Below are 26,555 nucleotides of genomic sequence, written 5' to 3'. Positions count from 1 at the left end.
GGGAGACCTCATCACATGGTGACAGGAAGCACGTCAAGGCCCCGTCTGAGAAAACGTTGACAGCCATCACTGTATGTCATGCACTCTACAAACCTTATACAACCAGTTTTAAGTTCGTTGCACCCTGCATTTGCTGTGCTTCACACCTAACGACATAACATCTGTTACCAAGCAGACACAGCTGTCAGGTCCACACCTGCTCCGCCAGACTGCAAACTATCAATCAGACTATCATTTGCCATTTTACAGACAGGGCTTTACGACAAAGACAGTTAAAACTGGCACTAAACTGACGGATCCAACATGCATGTGGATGTTCTGCCACCTTATGGTTTAAAATGACTACAGCTGCAAAGATGCGTCAACAACTATATGAATATGAGGCATGAGTCACAGCTGGTGTGCAACGAGCGAAAGACCCAAATGCAGACAGGGACAGTTCAGTAATTTATTCACATATAAAAAACATACAAAAGCTTATGGGGATAGATAGCAAGTCCATTACATTACAATTAGCTGATGTTTTTATCCAAAGCGACATTCCCCTAAGTGCATTCAACCATGAAGTTACAAACTCAGAACAGCAAGAATCACAGAAGTGCATTAGCTTCAAATAAGCTACATGTAAGTGCCACATGTAAGTGAATTTTTTTCATAGCCATCATCTACTTACCTAAGGTGCAGTCAGAAAAGATGTGTTTTTAGCCTGCGGTGGAAGATGTGTAGACTTCCTGCTGTCCTGATGTCAATGGAGGACTTGTTTCACCATTTAGGAGCCAGGATAGCAAACAGTCGCAAAGTCCAAACAGAACAGTCCAAACTGAAGTTGAAGCCACAGGGTGGTGGGGAAAGCTACAGGCAGGCAGGTGCAGGTACAGGATCTAAGTGAGGTTCTGGTTCTGGTGGCTTGAAAACAAAGGCATCAGGCACATGGCAACTTTGATGGTCAGCGTAAGGAATGGAACTGGGCCGGTACATGTAGTATAGTGAGAGGCTGATGAGGGAAGGCCAGGCAACTGCAGAGCAGATGAGGGAAGTGGGAACAGGTGTGCAGGGCAGTCAGGTTATAGGGAAAGGAAGTGAAGTCAGAGGGCATCTGGTAGATGGATGACAAATGGCAGTGAAGGAGCCCTGGCGTGTCAGTAAATGAGCTGTCATACTATGATGCACGTGTAATGATGATTTATGTTGCTCACCACTAAGAAATGATCAAGTCACTTCGAGGTTATGTAATTAGTTAACACTTAATGGATCATAATTAATGGATATTAACTCAGTTACTTTATATACTTATGTATTTACATGCCAGCAAATCAGCTGGAATCCAGTTACAGAGGAGACAGGGATGCATGTGATCAGCAGTAGCTATACTCATGGAAGCATGAAGCTGTTTTTTTATCAAACTTGTCAGATGCAAACATCTACATGTTGCTGCATGACCCAAAGGTCTTTGTCATATTTGTAAGAGAGAGTGTGGCTAAATGATGATCATATTGTATCCATGCTAGCTGTGTGGCTGTAGGGATGGCGGTCAGTCGGCCCAGCAACATGTCTATGTTTGCATCTGACTACCAGCGACTATCTATTATGTGTTTACTAATCACATAAACTCATAGTGACCTGAGCATTGCTTACTGTAATGGACTACAGGAATGTATGATACATCTGCATTAACTCATTGCGACTGATGCATTAGTTCCTGTGTGCATTTGTTAAGCTTGTAATGTTGTGTACCATTATTGTGACCAAATTGTGACTACTCAAATTGTAATTTAAGATTTCCTAAACTCAGGCTTTGACTAGTCAAAACATTATTATAGATATCATAAATAAACGAGAGATCAAGAATGATACCTTTAATGTGATTCCCATCAAGCTATTAGATGATAAAACTGCCATACTACTGTATGAGAGCTCACTGGCACTGGTTCACTGTGTTATGTTTATGTATATAATCAGTGTGTGCATGTGGCCGGTTAAATTGTCCTCTTGTCTCAAGCGAAAAATATCAGGTGATACAGATGCTGTTTATTCAAACAAATTATTCCCAGGCACCCCCTCGCTATAGAAGAGTCTGCCTCACAATTTCAAAACCCAATTAAATCAGATCATATATTTTATAAGCTGCATAGCTGTGAAGTTTAAGTGCAGTCTATCCACAACTATGCACTTCACAAACTGCACACGCATGATGCAAATATGGTCCATGGTGTGATAGTCCCTGTACAGGAAGAGGAAGTTACAAGCTGAGCACAGGTAGCTGGGGATTATGCTCGCCACACACCTCCTAGCTCTCAGCTATAAAAAGCAAGGCGATTCTTGCAGGATTAAGTATTTTGCTTACCAGAGGAGCTGCATGTTCCAGCATAAACTGGGATATTGCGCTGTTCACATGAGGAATCAAACACGCCAGCTTACTGTAGGGGCCCTGACTCAGCTTTCTGGTTGGTTAACCTTTTTTTTTGTTCCCCTGCAGTGGAAGATAACGAATGACAGGGAGGGAACCAAAAGCATATGCGGCAGAATGCAAATGTCACCTGGTGTTTTTACTGTGCAGACTGGAAACACACAGAAAGATGAAGCAGAGAAGAGGGAAGTTGGAGGAGGGCGACCCTTTAGTAAAGGACACAGGCGGTCCAGTAACTCTCTGGAAAGCCTCTACAGCCTCCACAGTGGACAAAGCTCCTCAAGTAAGCACCTTCAGGCACAGTGCCAAATGTACTCTTCACACCACGGGCTGATGAATTATGCAACCCATCCTTGTACACTCCTGTATCCTGTTACTTCCCGTTAGATGCACTAATTTGTAGAGCTACACTAACCTCTGACAAATCAAAAACTAAACCCTTGACTCAGACTTGGGCGGTCTTATTATTGACATGTGGATGACTCGATTAGAATTGAACGCAGTAATTAGCTTGCCCTTTATTGAACCCTCTTGTTTGTCTGCTGATCCCCAGGTGGAGTCACCAGTGGGTCGGGCTGCTCCAGTAACAGAGACAGTCTCAGGCTGGAGGACGATCTATTGTCAAGAAGACAGTTTTGTGGCAGAGCTAAAGTCCATACAGACTTTGTGCCAAGTCCATACGACACAGAATCCCTCAAACTCAAGGTACATAAACAAGACTGGAAAGCAAATGGAAATGAAGTAAACTAAATGTAGGACTGCATTACTATAACTGTATTATACTGGGGTAATGGTCGCTGCATGGCTCTATAAATGGCTTTGTTAGTCGGTCTGATTGGTCCACCACTTTGGTCCAGATTTTCCACAACAACCATTTCATAGATTGCAATGAAACTGTGTACATACATTAATGGTCCCAAGATGATGTATCCCACTGACTTTAGCGATGCCCTAGATTTTTCCTCTGATTTTGTCTTAGTGGCTGCTAACAGAAATATGAAAGCTATAAAGCATTTGGTTTTTACTGTATTTTGTATGTGTTCATACTATTAGTAGTAATAGTGTGTGTATCTACTGCCCAGGCAGAGTACAGATGGAAAGAGGTTCAATGTGGTACAAGCTCTTCTCTGTCTATGATATTGATGTATTTTGTACATGCTCCCAGTCAAATAAATGTAATAAAACTAAACTAAACATTCCTTCAGGTGGGAGATGTGATTGACATAATCGCCAAGCCCCCCATGGGAATATGGACAGGCATGCTTAACGGCAGAATGGGAAATTTCAAGTTCATTTATGTGGATGTGCTAACAGAGAAGAGTCCTGACACACCCAAGGAGACACAAACCTACAGAGTGAGACACAAATCAACTGTCCAGGAAGTTTTAAAGCGCCTCAGTTTGGAGGTATTTTGTCTTTTGGAATTTCACATAGCGACAATTATCTTCCATACAAGAGGGTGTTCCTGAATGTTTCTTTTTCCACTTGCTTCCCCAGGAGCATTTCTCGTCCTTACAGCTGAACGGCTACCAAACAGTAGATGACTTGATGAGGCTGAGGGAGCACCACCTGACAGAGCTGAATGTGACTGATCCAGAGCACAGGCATCGTCTGCTCGACGCTGTCGACTCCCTGCAGCAAATGCGCTGTGAGTAGTGGGAAGCAGAGAAAAAGCTCATCCAAGGATAGAAAAGAGGGACATGTAGAGCTGGGCGATATGGAGAAAATCAAATATCATGCTAGTTTTTTAGCAAAAACATCGATGTCGATATATTGTAATGTTGACTTATGGTGCTTTCACAAAATATTAACACAATCAGAGTTTTGATAAATAATCACCAATAACAGGGATACAATGACTAAGTGGGTAAAGGCAAATAACAGAACAGCTAGAACAGTCTGGTTAGTTTAGAAAATCACATCACTCTACTGTAATGCAGCCTGTAAAACTAGGAAAAGACAACCTTTGTGTCATATCAAGATATAACGATATCCAAAATTTAAGGCGATATCTACTCTCATATATCGATGTGGTTATAATATCGATATATTGTCCTGCCCTAGGGACAAGTGACATTGCACCTCAAGTAGATACGCCTGGGAGAGGGTATGCGGGCCACAGCTAAAGAGGTTAAAGATAACAGGATACAGGTTACTGAGAATAGAGCAGGACACACAGGGATAGTAACTGCAGAAACACAGGCCGTTGAGCCTTACTGCACAGGAATACTAGCTGTAAAGGATTACTTACTGCTCATCTATGCAACTCTGGGACAGTACATCCAACCAACCCGTCTTCTCTGCTTCACAGCTGATCGTCAGTTGGAGAATGAGGCCAATCAGGCGGCCGAGACCCCCAGCGAGAACACAAAGGCAGATATGAGCAACTGCCCGAGAGACTCCGGCTGCCACATGCCATCTGACAGCCCCAACAACGGCGCAGAGGACACAGACCTTCACTTTCTCTCTGAATACCCTCTACCGGCCCAGACGACAGCTTCATGAGAATGTCTTTATAATCTGTTGTATTCTTTATGCTGCTGTTGAGATGACTTGCGAATAAAAAAAACGTTTTTTATTTCTTGCAACAGCGTCATTTTTTATTATGTACAATGAGCCTTTACCACCGCTTATCCTCAACTGTTAGTAATTCTACTGTATGTGTCTATACGTTGAAGGATGCTCATTTGTTTCCTGAAATAAAATCAATCAATTTTTATTTGTCACATGAAATTGTACGAGGTACAATTCCAGTGAAATGTAATCCCGTCAACTCCTTCAACTTGTGCAGTCTAAGGCAGTGTCCTCATTTAGGATCCCAGTGGCTTGAGGGTAGAAGCTCCTCCTGAACAGTCCTGTTCGGTGCTGTTTCTGTACCAGGCAGTGATGTTCCCTGTCAGGATGCCCTCAATATTGCAGGGGTAGAAATTGCTCAGTATTTGAGAGGGAACCTGAAATGTCCTCAGACATCTGAGGTCAAACAATCTCTGCCTGGCCTTTCTCACTGCTGAGTCAGTATACAGCGCCCAGGTCAGACCCTCAGTGACGTGGACACCAGGGTACTTGAAGCTGTCCGCCCTCTCCACGAGAACCCGCTGATAATAACGGGAGCGTAGTTCCTTCCCTACTCTTCCCAAAGTCCACTATCATCTCTTTAGTCTTGCAGACATTCATTTGCAGGTTGTTGTCCTGACACCAGCGGGTCCGGTCCTCTACTTCTTTCAGGTAGCCTAGGCCTTTTCATAGTTGTCTGTGATAATAGCTGTGTCATCAGCAAACTTGATGATTGTGTTAAAGATTCGAAAGTGGCTTCACAGCCATGTGGAACACAGCCCTGGGGTGCTCCGTTGTCAAGGATGAGGGTGGAAGAGGTGTGTCTGCCCACCCTCACCACCTGAGGTCTGCCTGTCATGAAGTCAAGGATCCACATGCACAGTGAGGTGTTCAATTATGACCAGCCTGGAGGAAACTATGCTGTAAAACCCTGAACCTTAGTCAATGAACAGCAATCTCACATAGCTTCCTTCTTTTCCATGTGAGATATAGTCTTGCATTGCCAGACCTATCTCCACAGCACTGCGGAAGAGGGTCTGGCTAGTCCACACAACATTCTAGGATGGGAGAAAAACGTGTTCTGATATATTGGCATTTCTTTAAACCAATCACATTCGTCTTGGGTGGTACTAAGCGCCAGACAGACCCACGGTGCCTCTGCAAAATAGTCTCGGGAAGGAACTTGTTTTGGTGGAATGTGTTCAAAAGTTGTTCTAGCTGGGCGCCAGGATAGCTCAGTTGGTAGAGCAGGTGCCCATATATAGAAGTTTACTCCTCGACACAGGGGGCCTGGGTTCAACTCCGACCTGCAGCCCTTTGCTACATTAGCCTCGTGAGACCATCCTGATCTTGCAAGTTCCAGTTTTCCACTCACAGATCAGTCTGGCATCTTGAAACAGAGACAATTTTGAACCATTCGCCAAACGACTGACCAACGAGCATTGGTTTTAAGGCAGGTTTAGGTGTGACGCAACGAGAAGCGACTGTTCAGTCTAAACAACATGGCGGCTTCCACGGATGAGATGAGCGTAGCTATCGCGCAAGTTTTATCCAAATTAGAAAGTATTCCTTCATTGAAAGAAGAGCAAAATACGGCACTGGAGGCTTTTCTCGGAGGAAAAGATGTTTTTGCTCTTCTCCCGACTGGTTTCGGCAAGAGTTTGATATATTGTTGATCTGATTGGTTGATTTAGCCCGTCTATCACCAACATAGGTGGTGATAGACACATGGTTTGTCCAATCAGCTAACCAGTATTTTCGCCCCTTCCCAAAAGTTCTCAAACGGAAAGTTCCCAGATGGATATGCCGAGCAAATGCGAAGCAATTCATCATCTGGCGGAGTCAGGTTATTGTTACATGTCATTCCCCCTCTCTCTCCCCTTACATTTCTTCAGCTTACCTATCAATAAAGGCCTAAAATGCCCAAAAGATAATCTTAAAAAATATATATATATAGTTTTAGCCGTGCAAGAAAATCTCAGGAAATCGAAAGGTAAAGAAAATGCTCAAAAAAGGAAGATGGGTGTGCAAGGTGCACCCACCCATCCATTAACCTCTGCTTCAGCTGTTTTTGCATGTTGGCTGCTGATGGCCGCAAAGCGAGCATAAAATGTGTTTAGCTCACTTGCTATAGATGCATCAGCACTTGACAAATAGTAGAGGCGGGCTTGTAGTCAAGTCATAGTTCTCAGACCTTGCGACATGCATCTGGGGCTGTCCTCCAGGAATTGCAGTTCCACTTTCTTCTTCCCGTAGTACCTTTTTGCCTTCTTTACTGCTCTTCTTACATTGTAGGCTGAGAGGAAAAGACAGAGGTTCACCAAAGTCATTAGAATTCATCCTCTAGAGACCACAAGTCTTTGTACAAAATTTAAATCCATCCAGTAGTTGTTGAGATATTTCATTCTGGACAAAAGTAGCTCAATCTTTTGACCTACTGTAAGAGAATCCAAGATTTGTATTTCCATTTTGAGTATCTACATTTGGATGTAATTGTTACAAATCTTCCACAAAAGACAAACTGCACATTTTTCACAGAGAAAAGATCACTTTTATTGAACAGTCAACATGTCTGCGGCTAAAAGTGTAGTTCTAACTTGAAATTTGTACCCCTACTATTAAACTGAAAGACAAATAATATCCTACACTATTCTACCAGTCCATTCATTTAACAAAAAAGGCAGCGTGTTCAGCATGTGAAAATCGTAATAGCTAATATGACTATATAGTAAATCAATCATGGCATGACAAAAAAAGAACAGTGATCACAATATACTCTCAAACCCCCCCCAAACTCCCTCATCCCATGAAAACTGAAAGAAAAGAAGTTTTCACGTAGGCCCTAATCTAATCAGTCTTTCGCACTTACAAGAGGACATCAGTCGTGATGGTAATAAATGAAAACAAAAAAATATACAATTGATATGTCCAAACCATTGAAAAAATTTAAAAACAACTCATATTTACATTAGTTTATAATACAGAACACTACACAGCCCATTTCCTATGTTAGAAAACAACAGTGAAGTACATGACATGGAAAAATACAAGATTACAGCCTGTATTAACTCAAATATAACTTTTAAGAAGGTCACTCAAGCAAACAGACTGAACAGAGATTTTTTTCTCATGGTAGTCAGATGGACTTTTGGCCCTACCACCTCACACATCACCACATTTAGCTGGTAATAATGTTGAATGAGTAGAAGTCATGTTTCTACGTGAAAATGTCATATGATGATGATGATTTAAAATTATGATTCATTTTGAGAAAACACAAATTTCAGTTTTACCTGGTCAACGGATTCAGTTCAGTAGGAAATAGCATCTGACTAATCATGAGACGTTTGCTCATTTGTCAGCTTACCCCTTAGGTGATGACGACATAGACACATCAGCCATGCGTTCCCATTTATAACGCCAATTTATAACACTGAAAGTGAGAAAAATTACTTTTAAAAGCAACTTTGAAGGTAAATGATGAACTATTTTCAAGGGAATGTGGCCAAGACTGGCAGTCTTATGCAGTATTATGGAAAAAAATACGTACAAAATGATTACAAAACATACATTTAATACATAAAAATGATCTGCATATCAGCAAGTGAATAATGTGTTATTTTAAAATCTGAAGAATCAATAGGCCAAATACTTTAGACAAGATTTGGTATCCATGCTGTCATAACTTCTGGGTTAAGTTGACGGATAGATCAGTTACCATGGAATAACGTCCAGTCAGTCAAGTCTCTGAAATCAGACTAACAACCGAGATCTGCCAGCTGTGGCGGTGTGTTTTGTTCAGTCAGAGACGCCTCCATCAGAGTATCTGGCATAACCGTTCTCAGGGTACAGAGAAAGCTCCTCTGTACTGCTGAGCCCGTTGTTGAGTTCTGAAAAAGATGGCAGAAAAAGAATATGGATGATGCTGTAGCCTCTTTAAATGAACACATTTAACACATTTTAATATGTTGTTATAATGTACTTGACATAGCTGGAAATGAGTTAGTTGGTAACAGCTGGTATTTATATAATATACCATCTGTTTTCCACTGAGCACTGTTTAAAGAGGTGCATGTAAGTACAAGTAAAAGCTCCCATGTGAATAGTTTCGAAATGTCAAATTTTGGCACCCCCAAGTGGTAGTATCATTAAACTGGCATGCACTTCCTTGTTGGACCCAGGTGTGAAAGTCACCGCGATAAGTGCCTATATGCGTGATGTATGTCTGGTAACTGGCAACAGTACCCAAGTGTCTGTTAAGACCGCAGTGTGGAAGTTTATCAGAACACACTGGAAGAACTGTATTTCTAAAACATATAAATAAAGGATATTATACATTATATTTATGCAGCTATGTGCAGTAAAGAAGATGAGAAAAAAAGGAAAGAAAGAAGAATAAAGTAATAAATCATTTACAAAAGGGGGCTCATAATGAATAATAACAATGTTATAGCAGAATCCAGCATGTCATACACTTCAAATCCTTCATTTCTGTTGATTATTGTCACTTGTAACCAGCTTCTTGATGCATTGCCGCCAACAACTGGACTGCTGCTGCACAGTAGGTCATGGGGAACAGTGGGATACACTAAGGTATTATGATAAGTGTGGGTTAAGTGTTTACTGTGTGTTGGCATTTTTAACACGGGGGGACACACTTGCCTACAACCTGGCGGCTTGTGAATGTTTACTTAAAGGGATAATTTGCCAATATTCAACCAACTTTGTATCATTATAATGTATTATGTGAAAATAGTCTATATCGACGACGTCCCACTTCCAGGATTGCTGCGGTGCTCCCGGAAATATCGCCGGATGTCCCTCATTTTGACCGGGTGTCCGTTATCTTCCTCTTTTTTTTGTGTTGGCCAACTTAAAACTCCGGTGGATTTGTGAGGACTATGGTTAGCTGCTCCTCAGATCTCTGCAGGGTAAATCCAGACAGCTAGCTAGACTATCTGTCCAATCGGAGTTTTCTCTCGCACGACTAAAACTACTTTTGAACGTACACATTTTCCACCAAAACAAGTTCCTTCCCGAGTCTGTTTTGCAGAGGCTCTGTCATTGTGCTAAGCGCCGCCCAAGACGATTGTGACTGGTTTAAAGAAATGCCAATAAACCAGAGCACGTTTTTCTCCCATCCCAGAATGCTGTGTGGACTAGCTTCCGCAGCGCTGTGGAGGAAGGTCTGGCAATGCGAGACTATGTGTAAATGAACTATGTTAAACTTCCGTCGATCTTACCAGTGCCCAGATCTCCCTACTCACAAGACAGCATAAAAACTCCAAGTGATGCCTTTTGTGTCACTTGGAGTTTTTCTGCTGGCGATAGGGCTGCAATTACAGTCTGTACTTCTGCATAAGGACACAAGAGTATAGAAGAGGATCGAATCCAGCTCTGTGTCATGTTTGTGTGGGCAGTGTTTCGATGAACGATGTTTGGTTTCCCTCCGTGGCGTAAGTACACAGAGCTTGGAGCAGTCGAGGTATGTTGAAATCTGCCGGATGACGCAAAACAATGCGGATCTCACTCCGTGACGTATTTTCATCCGGTGGATTTCAGCAGACCCTCGGCTGCTCTGCTCAGCTGGGAGCTATATGCGCTGTGGCCACGGGGTGAAGCCACACACCGTTCATCTGCACAGACTGCCATGACACAGAGCTGGATTCAAATCATCAAAATATCTCTTTAAGAACCTCAAAGTCTCATTGCTGTATTTCTATCTGGATGTTATGCTCGTTTGTTCTGTCCAGTTACAACCTGAAACATTTATTTCCAGGTGTGAATGTAGTCAAAGCTGCACCTGAGAATATGAGCTTCTCCTTCATGATGTTGACGTCCCGACTGGACCGACGCGTCACAGCGCTCAGCATAATCTGCTCTGGGTTATAGTTCTGCATCCCGCTCATCCTCCATCTGTCACAGCACACACAGATACAAACTTTTACAAGCACGTAGAGGCAACGTTTTTTAATTAAATCATACAACTCAATAATAATTGTGCCAGACTCGGCCTTCAAGATACGGATACACATAAAGTTATACATAAATGGAATGAAACGTGCTTTGATATAGAAGCAAAGTGAAAGAAAGAAAGGACTCGGCCCCTGGGTGTCGGGCAGAAAATACACAAGAAGGACGGACAAGGAGGCCAGGGCAGTCGCAGCAGTTACCTGATTACATGATAGCTGACAGATGCCAAGGGGCAGCGGAGGAAGGTTGCATGCAGATCAGGCAGAGCACAGGACAAAGAACAAATGTCAAAGGAGAAAGAGAGGACAGAGAGGACAAAGACAGGTTATAGCATGGAGGAAAAACATGGAAACAAGTCAGAAGAAAAAAAGACAGTAGGAAAAAAAAGACAAAAGAAATAGATAAGAAAGAGAGAATATAGTCAGTGTAGAAGACCCCAACGTTCAGCTCAGGTCCAATCAGATTCAGAGGCTGGTGTTAACACTGTGCAGTCACAGGAAACCCACAACAGCGCTGTTTATATATTTAGATATGTGCTGCTCCTAAAACATATCTGATGGAAGACATACTTAAGTTATACAGTAAATGTACTTAATAAATGTTATAATGTATGTTATAAATGCCTAACTGTGTTCACTAGAGCAGATCAAATGTTAAATTATATTGACAATACTTGTATGAAAACTAGAACTACCGTCTCGCGGGTGTATTCCTCCAACAACAAGGCAAGTTGCAGTTTACATCAACGTCCGTCCAGACTCATATCATATATGAAGTGAATACTTTAATATAATATGTTAAGTGTATTTTGTCATTTTTGAGTTCTGAACCAAAAAGTGTTATGCGAGTAAATGTAATGTTTCAATACTTTGTGAAATGCATTACGAATAAATATTGCATTGGGTGTAATCTGAACCACTAGAGGTGAGTGAGAAAACCTGTTTTTGTTGTTTCATTTTTCCGTAATTCAGGTGAACTGACCTTATATACGGATCCATGAACTAAATCACTGGTTTCCAACCTTTTGGCCTTGTGACCCCGAAAAACAAAGCAATGTGTACTTGCCACCGGGTTGCATACGTCTAACGACTGTAACTAAGTCACTTTTTGGGAGGAAGTAGAGGTGCGTCGTCCATTTGTTTTGTTTTTTTACAGTCTATGGTCCCGACCCTCTGGTTAGTAAATGATAGTATATATCACAAATGACGTACCATAAAGTAAACACATGTTTTTATGTAAGTGCTTTGAACTAAAATGCAATGATGAATAAAAATAAGTGTTCCATACATTTCTGTTTGATGTGGTTTATTGGTGCTTATGCATGAAGGCTGTGTGCTGTATAGTAGTTGTAGGTTACTTTCAACATGTTGACTGTCCAAACTGTACTTACTTCTGAAAACAGAAGATCCCTATGACTACGGCGAGGGAGACCAGGTCTGAAGTGATCCAGATGAAGTTGTAAGCGTTCTGACTCTGAAAGAGAAGGAAAAAAGTAGTAGTTTCCAGTCAACGCCACCGGAGGTCACCATTAACAAGCGTGTGTCCTGAAGCCAACACAAGGCCCTGACTAAGGCAAAGGCCGGCGAGGCAGCTGCTTTTTTAGTTCGGATCCGTGCCCTTGTCTCAACCTGTCTCCGACTCTTTCCCAGGGTCCTGTTGTTCTCCAACGCCATGCTGAGCTCCAGTCTGCCGCTGCGCTCCCTTAATATTTCTCTGCGTCCTTGCCCCCGAGTCTTGCTGGGCCCTCGTCAGTCTCTGTCCTCTCTCATGCTGTCCTCTCGTCTCGCTGTGTGACCCTGTCTGTCCGTGTGTGTGTGTGTGTGTGTGTGTGTGTGTGTGTGTGTGTGTGTGTGTGGTGTCAGATGAGAGACAGAGAGAGGAGAGCTGTTTACCATGAGCCAGATGGGGTAAGGCACCTTTTGGAGGACTTGGGGGGCATCAGAGGACACAGAAGGCACCCCGCTACACCACAGAACGGAGAGGAGCCAGGGATCATTCACTGGGTAGACAGTCACACTCACATTGTTGGCCAGATACTCCCTGGGGAAAGGAAAAATACATTTCAACACTGAGAAAAAAAAAGATCCTTTCCCTTTCACTGCTCGGATCCTTTTACTCGCAGCACAAAAATATATAGTCACTTGAAAATGTTTTGTGCATCAGAAATGCACTGTGAAAAGTATTTCCCCTACAGATGCTACGACGCTTTGTGTCCCTGATGAAGGCAAAGTATGTCTTTAAAGTGGCCATATTATGCTCATTTTCAGGTTCATAATTGTAATTTGAGATTGTATCAGAATAGGTTTACATGGTTTAATTTTCAAACAACTCCATATTTTTGTTGTACTGCACATTGCTGCAGCTCCTCTTTTCACCCTGTGTTCAGGTCTCTGTTTTAGCTACAGAGTGAGACCTCTCAACTTCTGTAAGATCTTTGTTGGCAGTCGCACATGCTCAGTAGCTAGGTAAGAATTACATGAGCTAGCTAGGTGTTTGTGCAACTTCGGCCTGTACAAGGCAGGATTAGCCGGCAGACTTCTTCTAAACGAGGGCGCACTTCCAACTCTGTGTGGAATACCTGCAGAACAGGGACATGGAAGTAGTTCTATACAATTTATTTTGTAGATTAGGGTGAATTCGTGTGTGTTGTAGCAGTGTTTTGCCATTGAGAACGAGCTAGCATGATAGCGCTAGCATGCTAACGGTTAGCCCCCTAGGCCCCTCGTCTCGGCTAGTGACGTAGAAAGCCGTGCAGATTTTGACCAGCTGACCAGGAGACTGAAGGCAGGACACATTCAGAAACCGTATCTCACTCAAAACAGCATGGACGGTTTGTATGCGTGTGGAAGTACCAGAGACACAAAATAACAAATCCCAGAAAAAGTGATTTTTTTTTCATAATATGGGCACTTTAAAGGATCATAACAGTGAATTACACTGTTTGAATGTTGGTTATGTATTTTATGTATGTTACCATGAGTAATGGGGTTTCATTTTCTTCCAAAGTTGAAACGGTTTCAGTTAGTTTTGACTTTTGACATTAGGTTGAAGCAGACGGGGCTCACTTGGGGCTACACATTTCCATTCACCAATCAGATTTTAACACCAGTTGAATCAAAATCGGATTATTAATTAATAATTATTTGAAGTTGTGGGGTCGTTTGCTGATGCTTGCAGCACAGGCCCGGTGCTAATAAAGTGGATCAGCTGTGTTTTGTTAAACTGTTAACTGTTAAACTCTTCAAAATAATAACAAATGGGTACAAATGTTGTTCTTTTGAACACTGACTTTGATTTGGTGAGGAATATTTAATAGTATAGAGAGGTGCTTTAAAAGACTACTCCACTGATTTAGCAGTGCACTCCTAAAAAGCCTCTGGACACCCACACAGGTGATTTCAGTTCTTCTGGCTGATTAGACCTCTGCTCAGGTTGAAGGTGGGCCAGAGCTTTGATGGGAATCTATTAGGTCACAAATCTTCATCTACCAATAAAGCCCCTGACACACCAACCCAACAGCCGACCGTTGGCAGAAAAGGCTCCCCGAGGTCCAAAAAGTACCTCAGAACACACCGAAGCGACGTCGACTTGAGCGTGTAATACGTCTCCATAACAGCAGGCGGCGCTAATCTGTATTGTCGATTAAAAAAATGAAAACCGGCAGCTGATTGGACGAACGCGTCATGTGGGTCTGGCTGCTCCCGGATTTTTCAACCGGGCATAATGGCGGATCGACAAAGGTGAGTTTAAAAGATTTTAGTCCGATTTTGAGAGGCGTTAGTCACGCTCATCCTGCACGTCATTTCCAGGTTAGCACTCCACCAATCAGATTGGTCATGAAGTCCGACTGCCCGCCCTCCGACGCAACAAGTCAGGTCGGCCAAAATGGCCAAAAAGGCCGACAGCTCCTCGGACGGACGACAGCACGGACCACACCGAACAGACTCGAGTCACCGACCTCGCCAGACTGTCTGATGGCCGATTATCGGGTTGGTGTGTCACTGCCTTAAGAATGATAAAGCTGTCATTTGTCCTGCTTTAACAGTTGCAACAGAGCTAACAGGAGGCTCAGGAAGATGCCTGGGAGGAGGTCTTATCAGCCAGGTTAACTGAAAACACGTGTCGGTGTTCAGAGCCTTTATTGGATCAAACTTGATCCAGTAGAGACAGAGATATCCTACTTTTCATTCCACTTATTCTTCTCGCTTGTCAAATCTTTAGCGCCTACATTAATCCGCAATGCATCTTGGCCGCCGCCAGTTCATTTGGAGATTTGTGTGTGTGATGCGAGTACCGGATAATGTAGCCTCGAGTTGCTAGCTTCAAGCAGAGATGAAGACTGGTACACTCACTTCATTCTTACTCCACACCCCCGGATTCTTTTCCTTTTTAGTCCTCAGACCCAAGCGACGCTGACGCAGGTGACACCACTTGAGGACATTCATGTGATTTTCCCCCAGCTCCCTCTGGAGACACTAAAGGCTTTATAACAGTTTTTTTTACCCCACATATGCTGTAGTATCTCATCTCTTCTCCTTAGGAAGAAATTTGACTTGAAATGGTTCCCATACTTGTTTACCTCCTTACCTTTTCCACATCCACTCAGCCAGCTCCAGCCCAAGACAATGGGCAGCAGCCAAGAAAACACATTACTTTAAAGGGAACATGGACAACATTTGACATCAGTCCAGAAATGTGGCAGAGTTAGCCTAGAAATCTAGACGCGCCCTAGCGGCAGCAAATGTAATTTGGGTCATCTAGCAACTCTCCGTTGGCTTGTGAGCTGGAAAAACCAAACTGTAGTCAGGCCAATCACATCGTGTATAGAGTTGGTGGGCGGGCTTAACATAATGACGGCAGAGTTGCGACGGTTCCGCGTGAATTCCCTGCTACTAAACCAAGAAGATGGCTGCTGTTGCTGGCAAACAGCGGCCTTTGGCCGCGACTCTGGAAGACTTGGAGTTAATCTTTTCTTTGAGAAAAGAACAAAGAACGGCACTGAAGTCATTCTTAAAAAAGGAAGATGTGTTCAGAGTTTTGCCGACCGGATACAGCAAAAGTTTAACCTATCCACTAGCTCTGCTACCTTCTTTGTTGCTCTGGTTGGTTGTAGCTCTGTCCTATTGCGTTCAGAGGGAATTTGAAAGACAACCGTTTATCCCGCCCCTCGGATTGAGCCCTGCCATTGGTGAGTTCCCAGACCCAACATCTGGATGTGGGACCTGGTTTGTCAGGCTATGGCAGAGTTGTAGTATAGTTAGATTTTAATTCACTAAAAAGTATTTCTCTTATTTTCATGAGAAATAAGTCAAAATGACACCACTTGTTCTTCTTTTCAGATCGTGCTTGAAGAAACAAACAAAGAAGGCGTTCCCGTGTTGCCTAGCAGTAGATGCTTGCTCTTACTGTATGTCTTTGTGGCTGGCCTTGCTGTAGTGGAGGGTCAGGCTTGTTATTCCCCTCTGCCTGATCTCTTCCACCGACAGCTTCTCGTTTGCCGTCTGCTGAAGCCCTCGCACCCTCCCCCTGTCCGTGTCGGGGGTCCACGTCACCTGGCACAAACACATGTGAAATGGACAGACTTTGGTCAGACAGAATACAGTGTGTGCTTCATATCTAGAGATGTGACACTTGTATGGTCAAAATGTGCTGCTTGTAGAATATGGTTTTTGGCAAACAAACCTTTTCTTTGGTATACAATCATTACAGCAAACAAAGTAGGACAATACGGCTGGGACGATATGCTTTTGTCCCGATTTGATTCTTTCACGATAAATGGATTTGCAATTGTTCTCTAAGAAGAATGCACATCACATGTCAGTCAGTCAGTCTGACATTTATGTAATTTGTAAAGAAGTACATAACATGGATTCTCTGCTTTCGCAGTGTTTTGCTGGAAACTTATATGATGTAGTGGTACCGTATAAAACAGAAAATATTAAGGTCAATCATTGGTAACAATAAATAAATTCAAAACATATATCGATTCTAGGGAAAAGAATCGATAGGATAACTTTAGTGACAGTTGTTTATGTACTCGTGATTTACTGGGGTTACAGTACTACAAGCAGCACATTTAAGTAATTAAAGGATTATTACGGAGGAGACCTACAGTCCTCACCCTCTTCTGGGAAATCCCTGCTTTCTGCACGGCCCACAGCGTGTCCATGAACCAGCTCCGGTAGCGCGGGTGCTCGGGTGGAGGCTTGCGGATGTCGAGCAGTGCAGAGCTGTTGGCCCTGGCCGCCAGACGCAGCATTTCCACCAGACTGCAGACCGTCTGGTTGCCTATTCTGCTCCGGTCCCTCTCTGTCAGGGTTTCTACTGTCCAGTAGGGGTCACTCTGGCAGCAGAGAGGCAGACACAGAGACGTAACATACACTATGTCCTTCTGTATAGGAGATAGTGGTCTGTATAGAATATTCTAAATGAAGTATATGCTTACCTAATTTGTGCATTGTTTGATATTTTAGGTATTAGATTTAAACATTTCTGTGCAGCACTATCTACTGAAAAAAAACTAAACAAATCAAAGCATGTGCACACTTATCTCCTTTACAAAACATTAACCTCTGAGGATTTGGTCACCTTCATCCTCAAAATCAGCACTGTTTCACTGCAATAATGGGCCACTTTAAAAAGTATGCAGCGTTCATATTACTGGAGAAGCAAATACATTTATACTGCACTTTTTAGCATGTTTTCTGATCAAATTATAATCATTACATCTTGTAGTCACAGAAATTCCTTCATCAATTTCCTTTTTTTGCATCATATTCTAAATACAATTTCACCACTGGAGGACACAATACTTCTCCGGGACTCCCTCAAAAACTGAAAGATTTTATATTCCTAAAGGACTTTTGTTGTAGTAACAGAAGATGGTGAATGATGTGGGGGGGGGGGGTCATTGAAGGGGAGAACACATTGTATAGCTGTGATGGAATCTGCGTGAACGAGTCAGGGTGAGTTGAGGTGAAGTGGATTTCCGTACCTCCAAAAACCACTGGCCTGCGTTTAGAGAGCGAATCTCTGTCCAGTTGAAGAAAGAGGCATCGTCATACTGTCTGGCTGGAAAGACCTTACTGACGTCTGTGGTCCGTCTCAACGTGCGGTCTCGCATAAGGAAGGGAACGCCGTCCACACTGGGAGAGACAAAATAGTCCGAAAATGTTGTAGCCTACTTTAGAATTTCAATTACAATTCAATATAGTATATATACTTTGGTAAAAGGAAATATAATAATAATCTAATAGGGCTGCACAATTAATCGCAATATTATCTATATCCTATACCTACAAATCATATCCTACAGACTACATAAAAAACATGTTTGTTTGGAACAGATCCTCGCAAAAATCACACTATAATTATTAAAAAATTTATTCAAATATTTTTCAATGAAAATGGGAATAATGATACAAAAATGATCATTCCCACTGATATCATGACTCATGTTGCAATTGCAATGTCAGTCAAAATAATCGCAATTAGATATTTTTCTCATGTCGTGCAGCCCTGTAACCTAACAATCAAAACAGCAGCACAGTAAAACACATCAATGTGCTGATAATCACTAAACAAGGCAATATGTAGCTGCATCTCTCTCATTAAATGGAAATGTTTAACTTTCTACCAAACAACCTATATCTCAGGTATGGGATCTATATGTGGAACTTCAGAGCACACTCAAGTCATTCAAGATAAATAACCAAGGATTAAAAATGTTATTAATGTGTGCTTAATAACCTGATGGTGACGTCTGCCTCCAGGGAGCTGGCTCCATGCTGCAGGGCTCGGTTAAAGGACACCATGGTGTTTTCTGGGCCCAGCTAGAGCAGAGGGGAGACTAACTGTCAGTCACTGTGTGTAAAAAACACACATACACAGGAAGTGGTAGAATTATAAAAGAACATATAAATAGAAAAGCACAATTTATTAAAAATACATTTCTAGGAAATGATTAAAAGTGAAACCTGAAAGGTACAGTGGTTCTTTAGCATGCATATACTACCACACATGGTTTATTTATCAAAATTCTTTATAGAAAAAGAACTTTTAACACAACTTATGTATTCAGGGTTTAAGCTTAAACCTTTTTAAAGAGAGAATTAGCATTACCAATGGGCTACAATACTGCACCTCCAAAATGCAGTAACTACATATTTGGTCAAAAGAACATTTTGGCATCTTTTAACAATATCAAAATGTATTATGCCATAGAAATGCACAATTTCCTTAAAAACAGCATGTAAAATGTGTGGTAACTACAAAATAGAGAGAAACCAACACAGATTAACAAAGACAAACTAGTCTAAAGCAAGAGAGCTGTAATGTTAGCGAGTGAACGCTAGCTGAGGAGATAGCTATGGCTAGCTTTTGCTAAAACTAAAACTACATTTACTTCCCTAGTTGTTTTGTGTTATTTAAAAAATGTCGATAAACCAACACCTTGGTTAGTGTATTTGTTATTTTACATGACTAATCCTATCATGAAGGAGAAAAAAAAACTAGCTAAACTACTGGCTAGCCAGTTTAGCAGAGTAGCAGTGGCTGCTCCTGCTCAGGTGGAAATCCAGATTAAGCTTCCTTTAAAATCACAAATTTCAGTATCACATTTCATGATATTGCTTTCAATATAAATACTGAGAGTAGACACAGACAGATACTTAGTAAAACAAATTTAATTGCTGTGAAAATAATCAAAATTAGGTTAATTTTCTTCAACAAACTCGTAAAACAAAAGCTTAAAGAACACAGGTTGTTTGTAGATGCTGTATTTTCCGCTTGTATTTTGTGACAACCTTTAACTCTTTTTCGAAACTTTACTGTTTTTATGTTCGCTATCTGCAATGTTAAGAACACATTACAACACAATTCCCAATAGACAGACAGAAATACAAAAGAGCTCTGATGTCCAATGAATTCATCTCCATATTTCTGATAATGTGTGGTTTTTGAATAGTGTTTTCAATGCTATTTCAGCTTTATTCAATCATCTGTTTATAGCTGCGGGTAATCAGTCAGTGATTGTGTCCAAGTCTATAAAATCTCTGTCCATCACCATAGGTATGTTATATAAAGTATGGACTTCATGCAAACATAGTAATATCTGAATAATTTGTGTGTTGATGTTTTTTTAGTCATAAAAATATGCGTAGGCCTACATCTGAGATTTATTTAAAAACCTGAGGTACATTGCAGAGAGGTAAAAACCAGGTGGTTTTTGTGTGATTTGTGTGTCTGTGTATACTGTGCGTATGCATGAGTGTATGTGCCTTTAGAGGGCAGGGAATCACAGCTCTGAACATCACTGTACATTTGTTTATAGCTAGTCATGTGGAACGGCATTTGCTTTCCCAGGTGTGAAATGACAGTTCAGTGTGTTGTTGCCTCTCATGCTCACTGAGCCTGATAGCAGTAGGTTCATGTACTGTATTGGAATACACTGTAGTGCAGACTCATGCACACATTCAGTCTATGTACTTAGGAACATAAAAACAAATGAATTGACCCATCAGGAGGATTATAAACATTAAAAAGGTGACACCTGACAGGCAGTGTTGGGAAGGTTGCTTTGGAAATGTAATAGGCTACCGATTACAAGTTATCCATTTAATTGGTTGTTTAATGTAATAGTAGTGTAACTATTTCAATTGTTTTATCAAAGTAATGTAACTTATCTCATTTAATTACTTTTTGATTATTTTTCTAAATTTCTAATGATGGCTATGGCGCTGCAAATTCAGAAACAGGAGAACCAATCGAAGACATCAGAATAGCATCAAACTTTACTAAACTGCTGTGCTGGATGTGGCAAAAGAAGACATTGTGCATATGAAAAACATGCAAAGCAACACAATTAATATTATTCAACATATAACCTAGCTTTTTACAGAAAATATTCAGATGTAACCCCCAATGTAATCTGTAATTTAATTACACTTTTTATCTCCCAGTAACGGATTCCCAATGCTAACGGATTACAGTTACCTTTATTTTGCAATTCAATTACGTAACGCCGTTACATGTAGGCCTGTAACAATTATTAAATGATTGTCCAATTGTCAGGTTTTTCTTACATAATCGCGGAGTCTTTTTTAAACCACAATGGATTGCTAACATTAGCTAACTAATTGCCCCTTGTGGGATTAATAAAGATGTTGAATTGAATTGACTATATATTTTTTTATTATTTCAATTGTTAGCTGTTGGCACTGTTGACCCTATTTACGTTCATAGCAACAAACATGACAAGGGGGCATACAGTTAGAAAAAATGTTTTATGATAATAAAGAGCCGTTGTTTACTTCATAGGCTGTGTACTTGTGTTATTACACATTCTCTACGTTATCTGGGTCACATAACAGTGATATAACAAAAACATTTCATTTTTCATTTTAAAACTTTAATTTGTAAGGAATAAATAATTTTTTTTTTTTTTTATTTAACTGAAAGAGACAATTATATTGTTAATCGCAATTATTTCTGAGACAATTAATTGTGCAGCAAAACTTGGAATTGTTACAGCTCTACTTCCATGTACCTAGGTACTCCCCAACACTGCTGACAGGCCTCTGTGGTGACTTGTTCTGCCCACAGAACAATTAGCTAGATCAGACAGCAAGGTCTGGCAAAGAACCAACTCACCATAGGAGCTCCGCGTCGACCAATGATGTCTGGTCGCGGTCTGAGGCTGTGGCGGTCCATGATGCAGGGGCAGGTGAATGTGAGCGGTGCCAAATAGAGAGCCAGGAGGATGACGATGTAGATCAGCAACACCATCACGTGGAAATCTAAGATGGAGGAGTAAGCGGGTGTAAGGGTCTCCTTATTCATTTTCACCTCATCTCATTTACTCATTATGACAAGAAATGTTTAGCTCTGTCTGTGTTGGCGAGTAGAAGTGGTGATCTTTTCGGAGTACCAGAGGGTAAGGCACATTACTCAAAGATATAAAATCATATAATACCAATCAACACTTACTGGATCTCTCTCTGCGGACCACATATCCAGCTACCAACCAGCTGATAGCTGTGACTGTTGCCAGGGCTCCAATGTGCAGGAAAGGTGCTGTGGACTGGTAACAAAACACAAATACAGAACACTGGTGTTAATTGGTGGAGTACAAACTTTAGTGCATATAGATAATGAATACATATGTCAAAAACAGGTAGGTGTGATGAACAAAAACATATGTGTGTGCTGTACAAGGGGTACAAGCTGATTCAGTAGCTATTTTCAGGCCGGAAGCTTTATCATAGCAAATATTCACAAGCCAAAGTTCAGTTCTAATTGTCATTAATGTCAGTTTGGACAGAGAGATTTAGAGTACCGTAGCAAACAGATTGATACCACTCTTATATCTGTATGTTTAATAAGCTAGGTCCTACATCCAGCAGCTGGCTACCTTAGCTTAGCATAAAGGATGAAAGCAGGATGGAAACAGAAAATAGTCTGCCTACCAACACCATAAAAGCTCACTACGTTGTTGTTTTACGAGGCGTTGTGTGTGTCTTGGCATGGAGCAGTGACTTAACTTCTTTATGCTATGCTAAGCTAACTGGCTGTTGATTCATAGAGTGGTATCAATCTTCTCATCCAACTTTTGGCAACAAATATATAACAAGTATTTCCCAAAACTATTCCTTTAAGTTTGTCAAAACATGAACCAGTTTGCATAGTAAGCAACAATAAGTAAAACTGTGAATAATTGAATGATTCAACCTCATAAAAACTAATATCAGCTAAATCAAGGGTCAGCAACCTTAGGCACGCATGGTAGCTCAACCAATGGCACACTAGCAATACGTGTGCAAGAGAGTTTTTTTGGAAAGGTTCCCATCTGCATGCGAAATGACCTCTTTCACAGCCATTGACAGAGCCCAGCCTGTTGTTTATGGTAGTTTGATTGTCTTTTTCCCCATCTACATTTCCGCCTTACTCTGCCTCTGATTGGCTCGTTGCCTTCTTCACAGAATAAATCCATCCATCCATCCATCTTCATCCGCTTATCCGGGGTCGGGTCGGGGGTAGCAGCTCCAGCAGGGGACCCCAAACTTCCCTTTCCCGGGCCACATTAACCAGCTCCGACTGGGGGATCCCGAGGCGTTCCCAGGCCAGGTTAGAGATATAATCCCTCCACCTAGTCCTGGGTCTCCCCCGAGGCCTCCTCCCAGCTGGACGTGCCTGGAACACCTCCCTAGGGAGGCGCCCAGGGGGCATCCTTACCAGATGCCCGAACCACCTCAACTGGCTCCTTTCGACGCAAAGGAGCAGCGGCTCTACTCCGAGCTCCTCACGGATAACTGAGCTTCTCACCCTATCTCTAAGGGAGACGCCAGCTACCCTCCTGAGGAAACCCATTTCGGCCGCTTGTACCCTGGATCTTGTTCTTTCGGTCATGAGCCTGAGCTAGGTAGAGAATGGCAGGCTTAATGCTGATCTGGCACACTGATTAACAAGAACATTTTAAAATGGCACTTTATATTAAAAAGGTTGCCGACCCTGATCTAAATGATTACAAGTGCTGACATGTTGTGTTTTTGAGCAGTAATACCCCACTATGCCACTTTAAATCACTCAATCAAATAATCAATTGATGCCACTTTATGGGAACTGCCATCATGTTCTACCAAGTAAGTTGCAATGTATTACACCTCCTCATAATTGTATACTGTATGTAATTTCAGTCAAAACGTGGAGGACCAAACAGGTAAAAACACAACAGCAAAAAGAACAAAACATGCAGTAAGCGTATTGCACACTCATGTCATTCTGCTTCGAGACCAACCTGCAGTGACACAAGCAGGATGTCCCACTCATCCCCCCATATGTCATCAACAGTCACGACACCAGAGATAGTGGTGATCAACGTAGCCAACACTCCAATCTGTAGAGAGAGATTTTATTTTTTAGTGTGCGTGGAGCAAATCCATGGCCATTAATGTAAGATGTAAATCACAGCACCTTGTGAACCCAATAGAGGTTCATCTGCTGGCCCAGGGATATATGGAAAAGTGCTAAAATCTGAAAAACAAACCAGATGCAGCCAGTTATGTTATATCCTTGCAATAAGCAAGTTTTCTAAAAAGTGGGGTTTTAAAAAGTTACCATTAGGAATGTGATGTAGCTGAATCCCACGGTGGTGGATGCGAGGATGGGGATCGTCTCGTCCCTCCATTCTCCAGAGCGGTTGTATACTGACCTGGAGTGTGAACAGGTTAGGGCTTGACTGATCTATGCTGATGCTGAAACTACTTCTTCTCTTAAAAAGAAAACTTTGCTTAGACTATGCAGTGCGGTAACACCATGAAATCACTATACACATGATGGGTGCTGGCTGCCACCCTGCTGTGGTAAGGTCAGCACCCTACTGTTCACAACCTCAACTGAACTAGTTCCAAAAGCTTGTCACAAACAGATCTAACAATCACATGACTCACCAGTTGAACTCGTTGAAATCATTTTGAGCCACCAACCAGAAGTAGGCCCAAAAGAGGAGCAGGAAGAAAGAACTGCATAGGATGATGAACCATGTACACTCCCACTGTGAAGGAAAGCACAAGCATCAGTTTACCTTTTCATTTATTACACTGAGACTATTACATACATATACACAGGGTGGGATTTTCCGGGGGGGGATGCATGGGATTACCCCATTTCTGGTCTACATATCCCTGCCTCTGCTAAAACATTTTGTATCCCCGGTGAGGACAAAATGTAACAAATGTAAAGTAAGTAAGTAAGTATGGCGCTGTACAGTCTATAGTACCATCGAAAGATAAAATCTGAGCAGCAGTTGCTGGTTGTGTTTAGCCGCTACAGAGCTCCAGGACGCCGTCTACCAGCGGCAGTTGTTTAGCCGCCAACAGGTGACTGCGAGCCGGCTACAGGCACCGCCAGATGACGGTCCTTTCAGGGGCCGTGGCAGTGGAGTTTAGCCAGAAAAAGTGAGTGTCATGCGGCGATGACAGTTAAGTCTAGGCACCAAAAGGACTAGTTAAGTATAGGAAAAAGATCGTGGTTTGGATTAGAACACTCCCGAGGACTGTTTGTCTGTTTCCTGGCTGAAAGTATTTTGTTTTTGACGTATATATATATATATACTCGCCAAGCAACACACACCTAACAGACAAAGTTAGCGACTAGCTGGATAGCATTTAGCTGTTAAATAGCCAAATATTTCCTTCAGGATTAGGTGGAGACCAAACCCAGAGCTTAAAGGAGAGTGAATATTGGACTTACATTTACCAGTTGGTCAGACTGGTCACACTATTCCAAATGAATGCTAATGTTGCTCTCTAACTGCTGTAATTAGGCTGTCTGCTAATATGTTATATCAACTTTATAGAGTGACAATATATCAATGTGGTGCTTACAGCTTGTTTCTGCTGTCCCCAAATAGCCAAAAATACTAATACAGCTTACTAGGTACTAGCATCACACAGCCAATTCCCACTCGTACATGTTTTTATAATACTTTATTTTTTATTTTACAATATTTAGACGGGTGGAAATTAACTTTTAGTTTGGCTGACAAAATTACAACACAATGGAATTTAATGTAGCTCATGATTAATTATTTTTTCAAATTGGATACACAGTACTGTCAGACCCATTTGGGAACTACAGTAGTTAAATGAGTCAGTTTCTTGTTTGCTTGTTATTGACAAGATCTTGTATGTAATGATATGTGATCATTGCTATGGTGTACTCAGATATTCCGTAGGATGTTCTCTTGGTTTGAGATTCTGTGAGTGGAGCTTTTTTCTGTGTCTATTCAGTCATGGTGACTATCATTTCTCAGGCTAACTATCCAGTTCTACCATTTTCTCAAAACAATCTGCTAATAAGAACTTCCTGTCATTCCCACATGCTATTACAAAGACAAAAACAAGAGGTTTACAATAGCATATGTGTAAGTGTTGACAGATTTTTTAACCCGTGTACAGTCTTCTGGCTTGACATGTGGAACACAAGTAGAGAGGAGAGTGTGTAGCACTCAAGGACTCTTCCCTTCAGTAGTTAACAGGATTAGGAGCTAATACCATGTGAGGGGAGGTGTAAAGTATGATAGGCCAGTCAACAGATCCTGTTGAGCATTGATCAGCTTTGCAACACACCGTGCCTGGACTCACCATTTGCAGCGGCTTATGTTAGGAGATAATTAGATGTGTGTGCAGGTAAAGCGCAAATGGCTGCACTGATGAAGCAGTTGAGTCTACACAGAGTGACTTGTAAAAGGTCTTCTAACATGATGCAGCCAGTAGCAACGTGGCACTAGAGGTGGGAATGTGACCACGTGGTCGTTTCATAATTGGTATCGCAGCTACCTGGAGGTCAATTTACCTTGCGTGGAAGTGTCCTGGATATGAGTCACTTTTATATTCAAAGAAACACAGCATTTTCCGTCTACCCACATTTCATAGGTTTTTTTTTATAGTCAGACCACCTGCCAAAACGTGACTTATATGATTCCGCCCTAGTTATTATGAAGTTTTCTACATTGTGGTTTTCATTCGAAGTAGGCTTGCAATGGAGGGAAACGGCTGAACACCACTGTAAAACAAAGTGTAGTTCACAGTATTTCCCAAAAAATCATCAGATTATAAAATTCCCT

At 41.7% G+C, this 26,555-nt stretch overlaps 2 protein-coding genes across 5 annotated transcripts in view; one reads left to right on the top strand and one right to left on the bottom strand.

Moving 5' to 3' along the window:
• The first annotated feature begins 2,267 nt into the window (after positions 1–2,267).
• samsn1b (SAM domain, SH3 domain and nuclear localisation signals 1b) lies at positions 2,268–4,991 on the top strand. The gene is made up of 5 exons (XM_078266059.1): positions 2,268–2,690; positions 2,961–3,112; positions 3,613–3,813; positions 3,905–4,055; positions 4,719–4,991. The coding sequence occupies exons 1-5, from the start codon at positions 2,270–2,272 to the stop codon at positions 4,910–4,912; spliced, it is 1,119 nt and encodes a 372-aa protein (XP_078122185.1). The 5' UTR covers positions 2,268–2,269; the 3' UTR covers positions 4,913–4,991.
• Positions 4,992–7,494: 2,503 nt separating this feature from the next.
• The window catches only part of gdpd5a (glycerophosphodiester phosphodiesterase domain containing 5a), a 34,746-nt gene continuing 15,685 nt past the window's right edge, over positions 7,495–26,555 (bottom strand). For 2 of the 4 annotated variants that reach the window (XM_078266268.1, XM_078266269.1), the window contains exons 3-16: positions 24,379–24,482; positions 24,047–24,140; positions 23,903–23,962; positions 23,727–23,825; positions 21,920–22,013; positions 21,584–21,729; positions 18,683–18,765; positions 17,928–18,078; positions 17,046–17,276; positions 16,340–16,485; positions 12,826–12,973; positions 12,324–12,406; positions 10,764–10,876; positions 7,495–8,850 (exon numbers count right to left, since the gene is read on the bottom strand). In XM_078266268.1, coding sequence (XP_078122394.1) covers positions 8,759–8,850; positions 10,764–10,876; positions 12,324–12,406; positions 12,826–12,973; positions 16,340–16,485; positions 17,046–17,276; positions 17,928–18,078; positions 18,683–18,765; positions 21,584–21,729; positions 21,920–22,013; positions 23,727–23,825; positions 23,903–23,962; positions 24,047–24,140; positions 24,379–24,482 — 1,644 coding nt within the window. In that variant the 3' untranslated portion in view covers positions 7,495–8,758. The remainder of the gene's footprint in view (positions 8,851–10,763; positions 10,877–12,323; positions 12,407–12,825; positions 12,974–16,339; positions 16,486–17,045; positions 17,277–17,927; positions 18,079–18,682; positions 18,766–21,583; positions 21,730–21,919; positions 22,014–23,726; positions 23,826–23,902; positions 23,963–24,046; positions 24,141–24,378; positions 24,483–26,555) is intronic. The other 2 variants (XM_078266271.1, XM_078266270.1) reach the window with 2 other exon arrangements.

This window comes from Sander vitreus, chromosome 13 (genome assembly GCF_031162955.1).
Source record: "Sander vitreus isolate 19-12246 chromosome 13, sanVit1, whole genome shotgun sequence".
Taxonomy (NCBI): Eukaryota; Metazoa; Chordata; class Actinopteri; order Perciformes; family Percidae; genus Sander; species Sander vitreus.
This window is presented reverse-complemented; position numbering and strand designations above follow the sequence as displayed.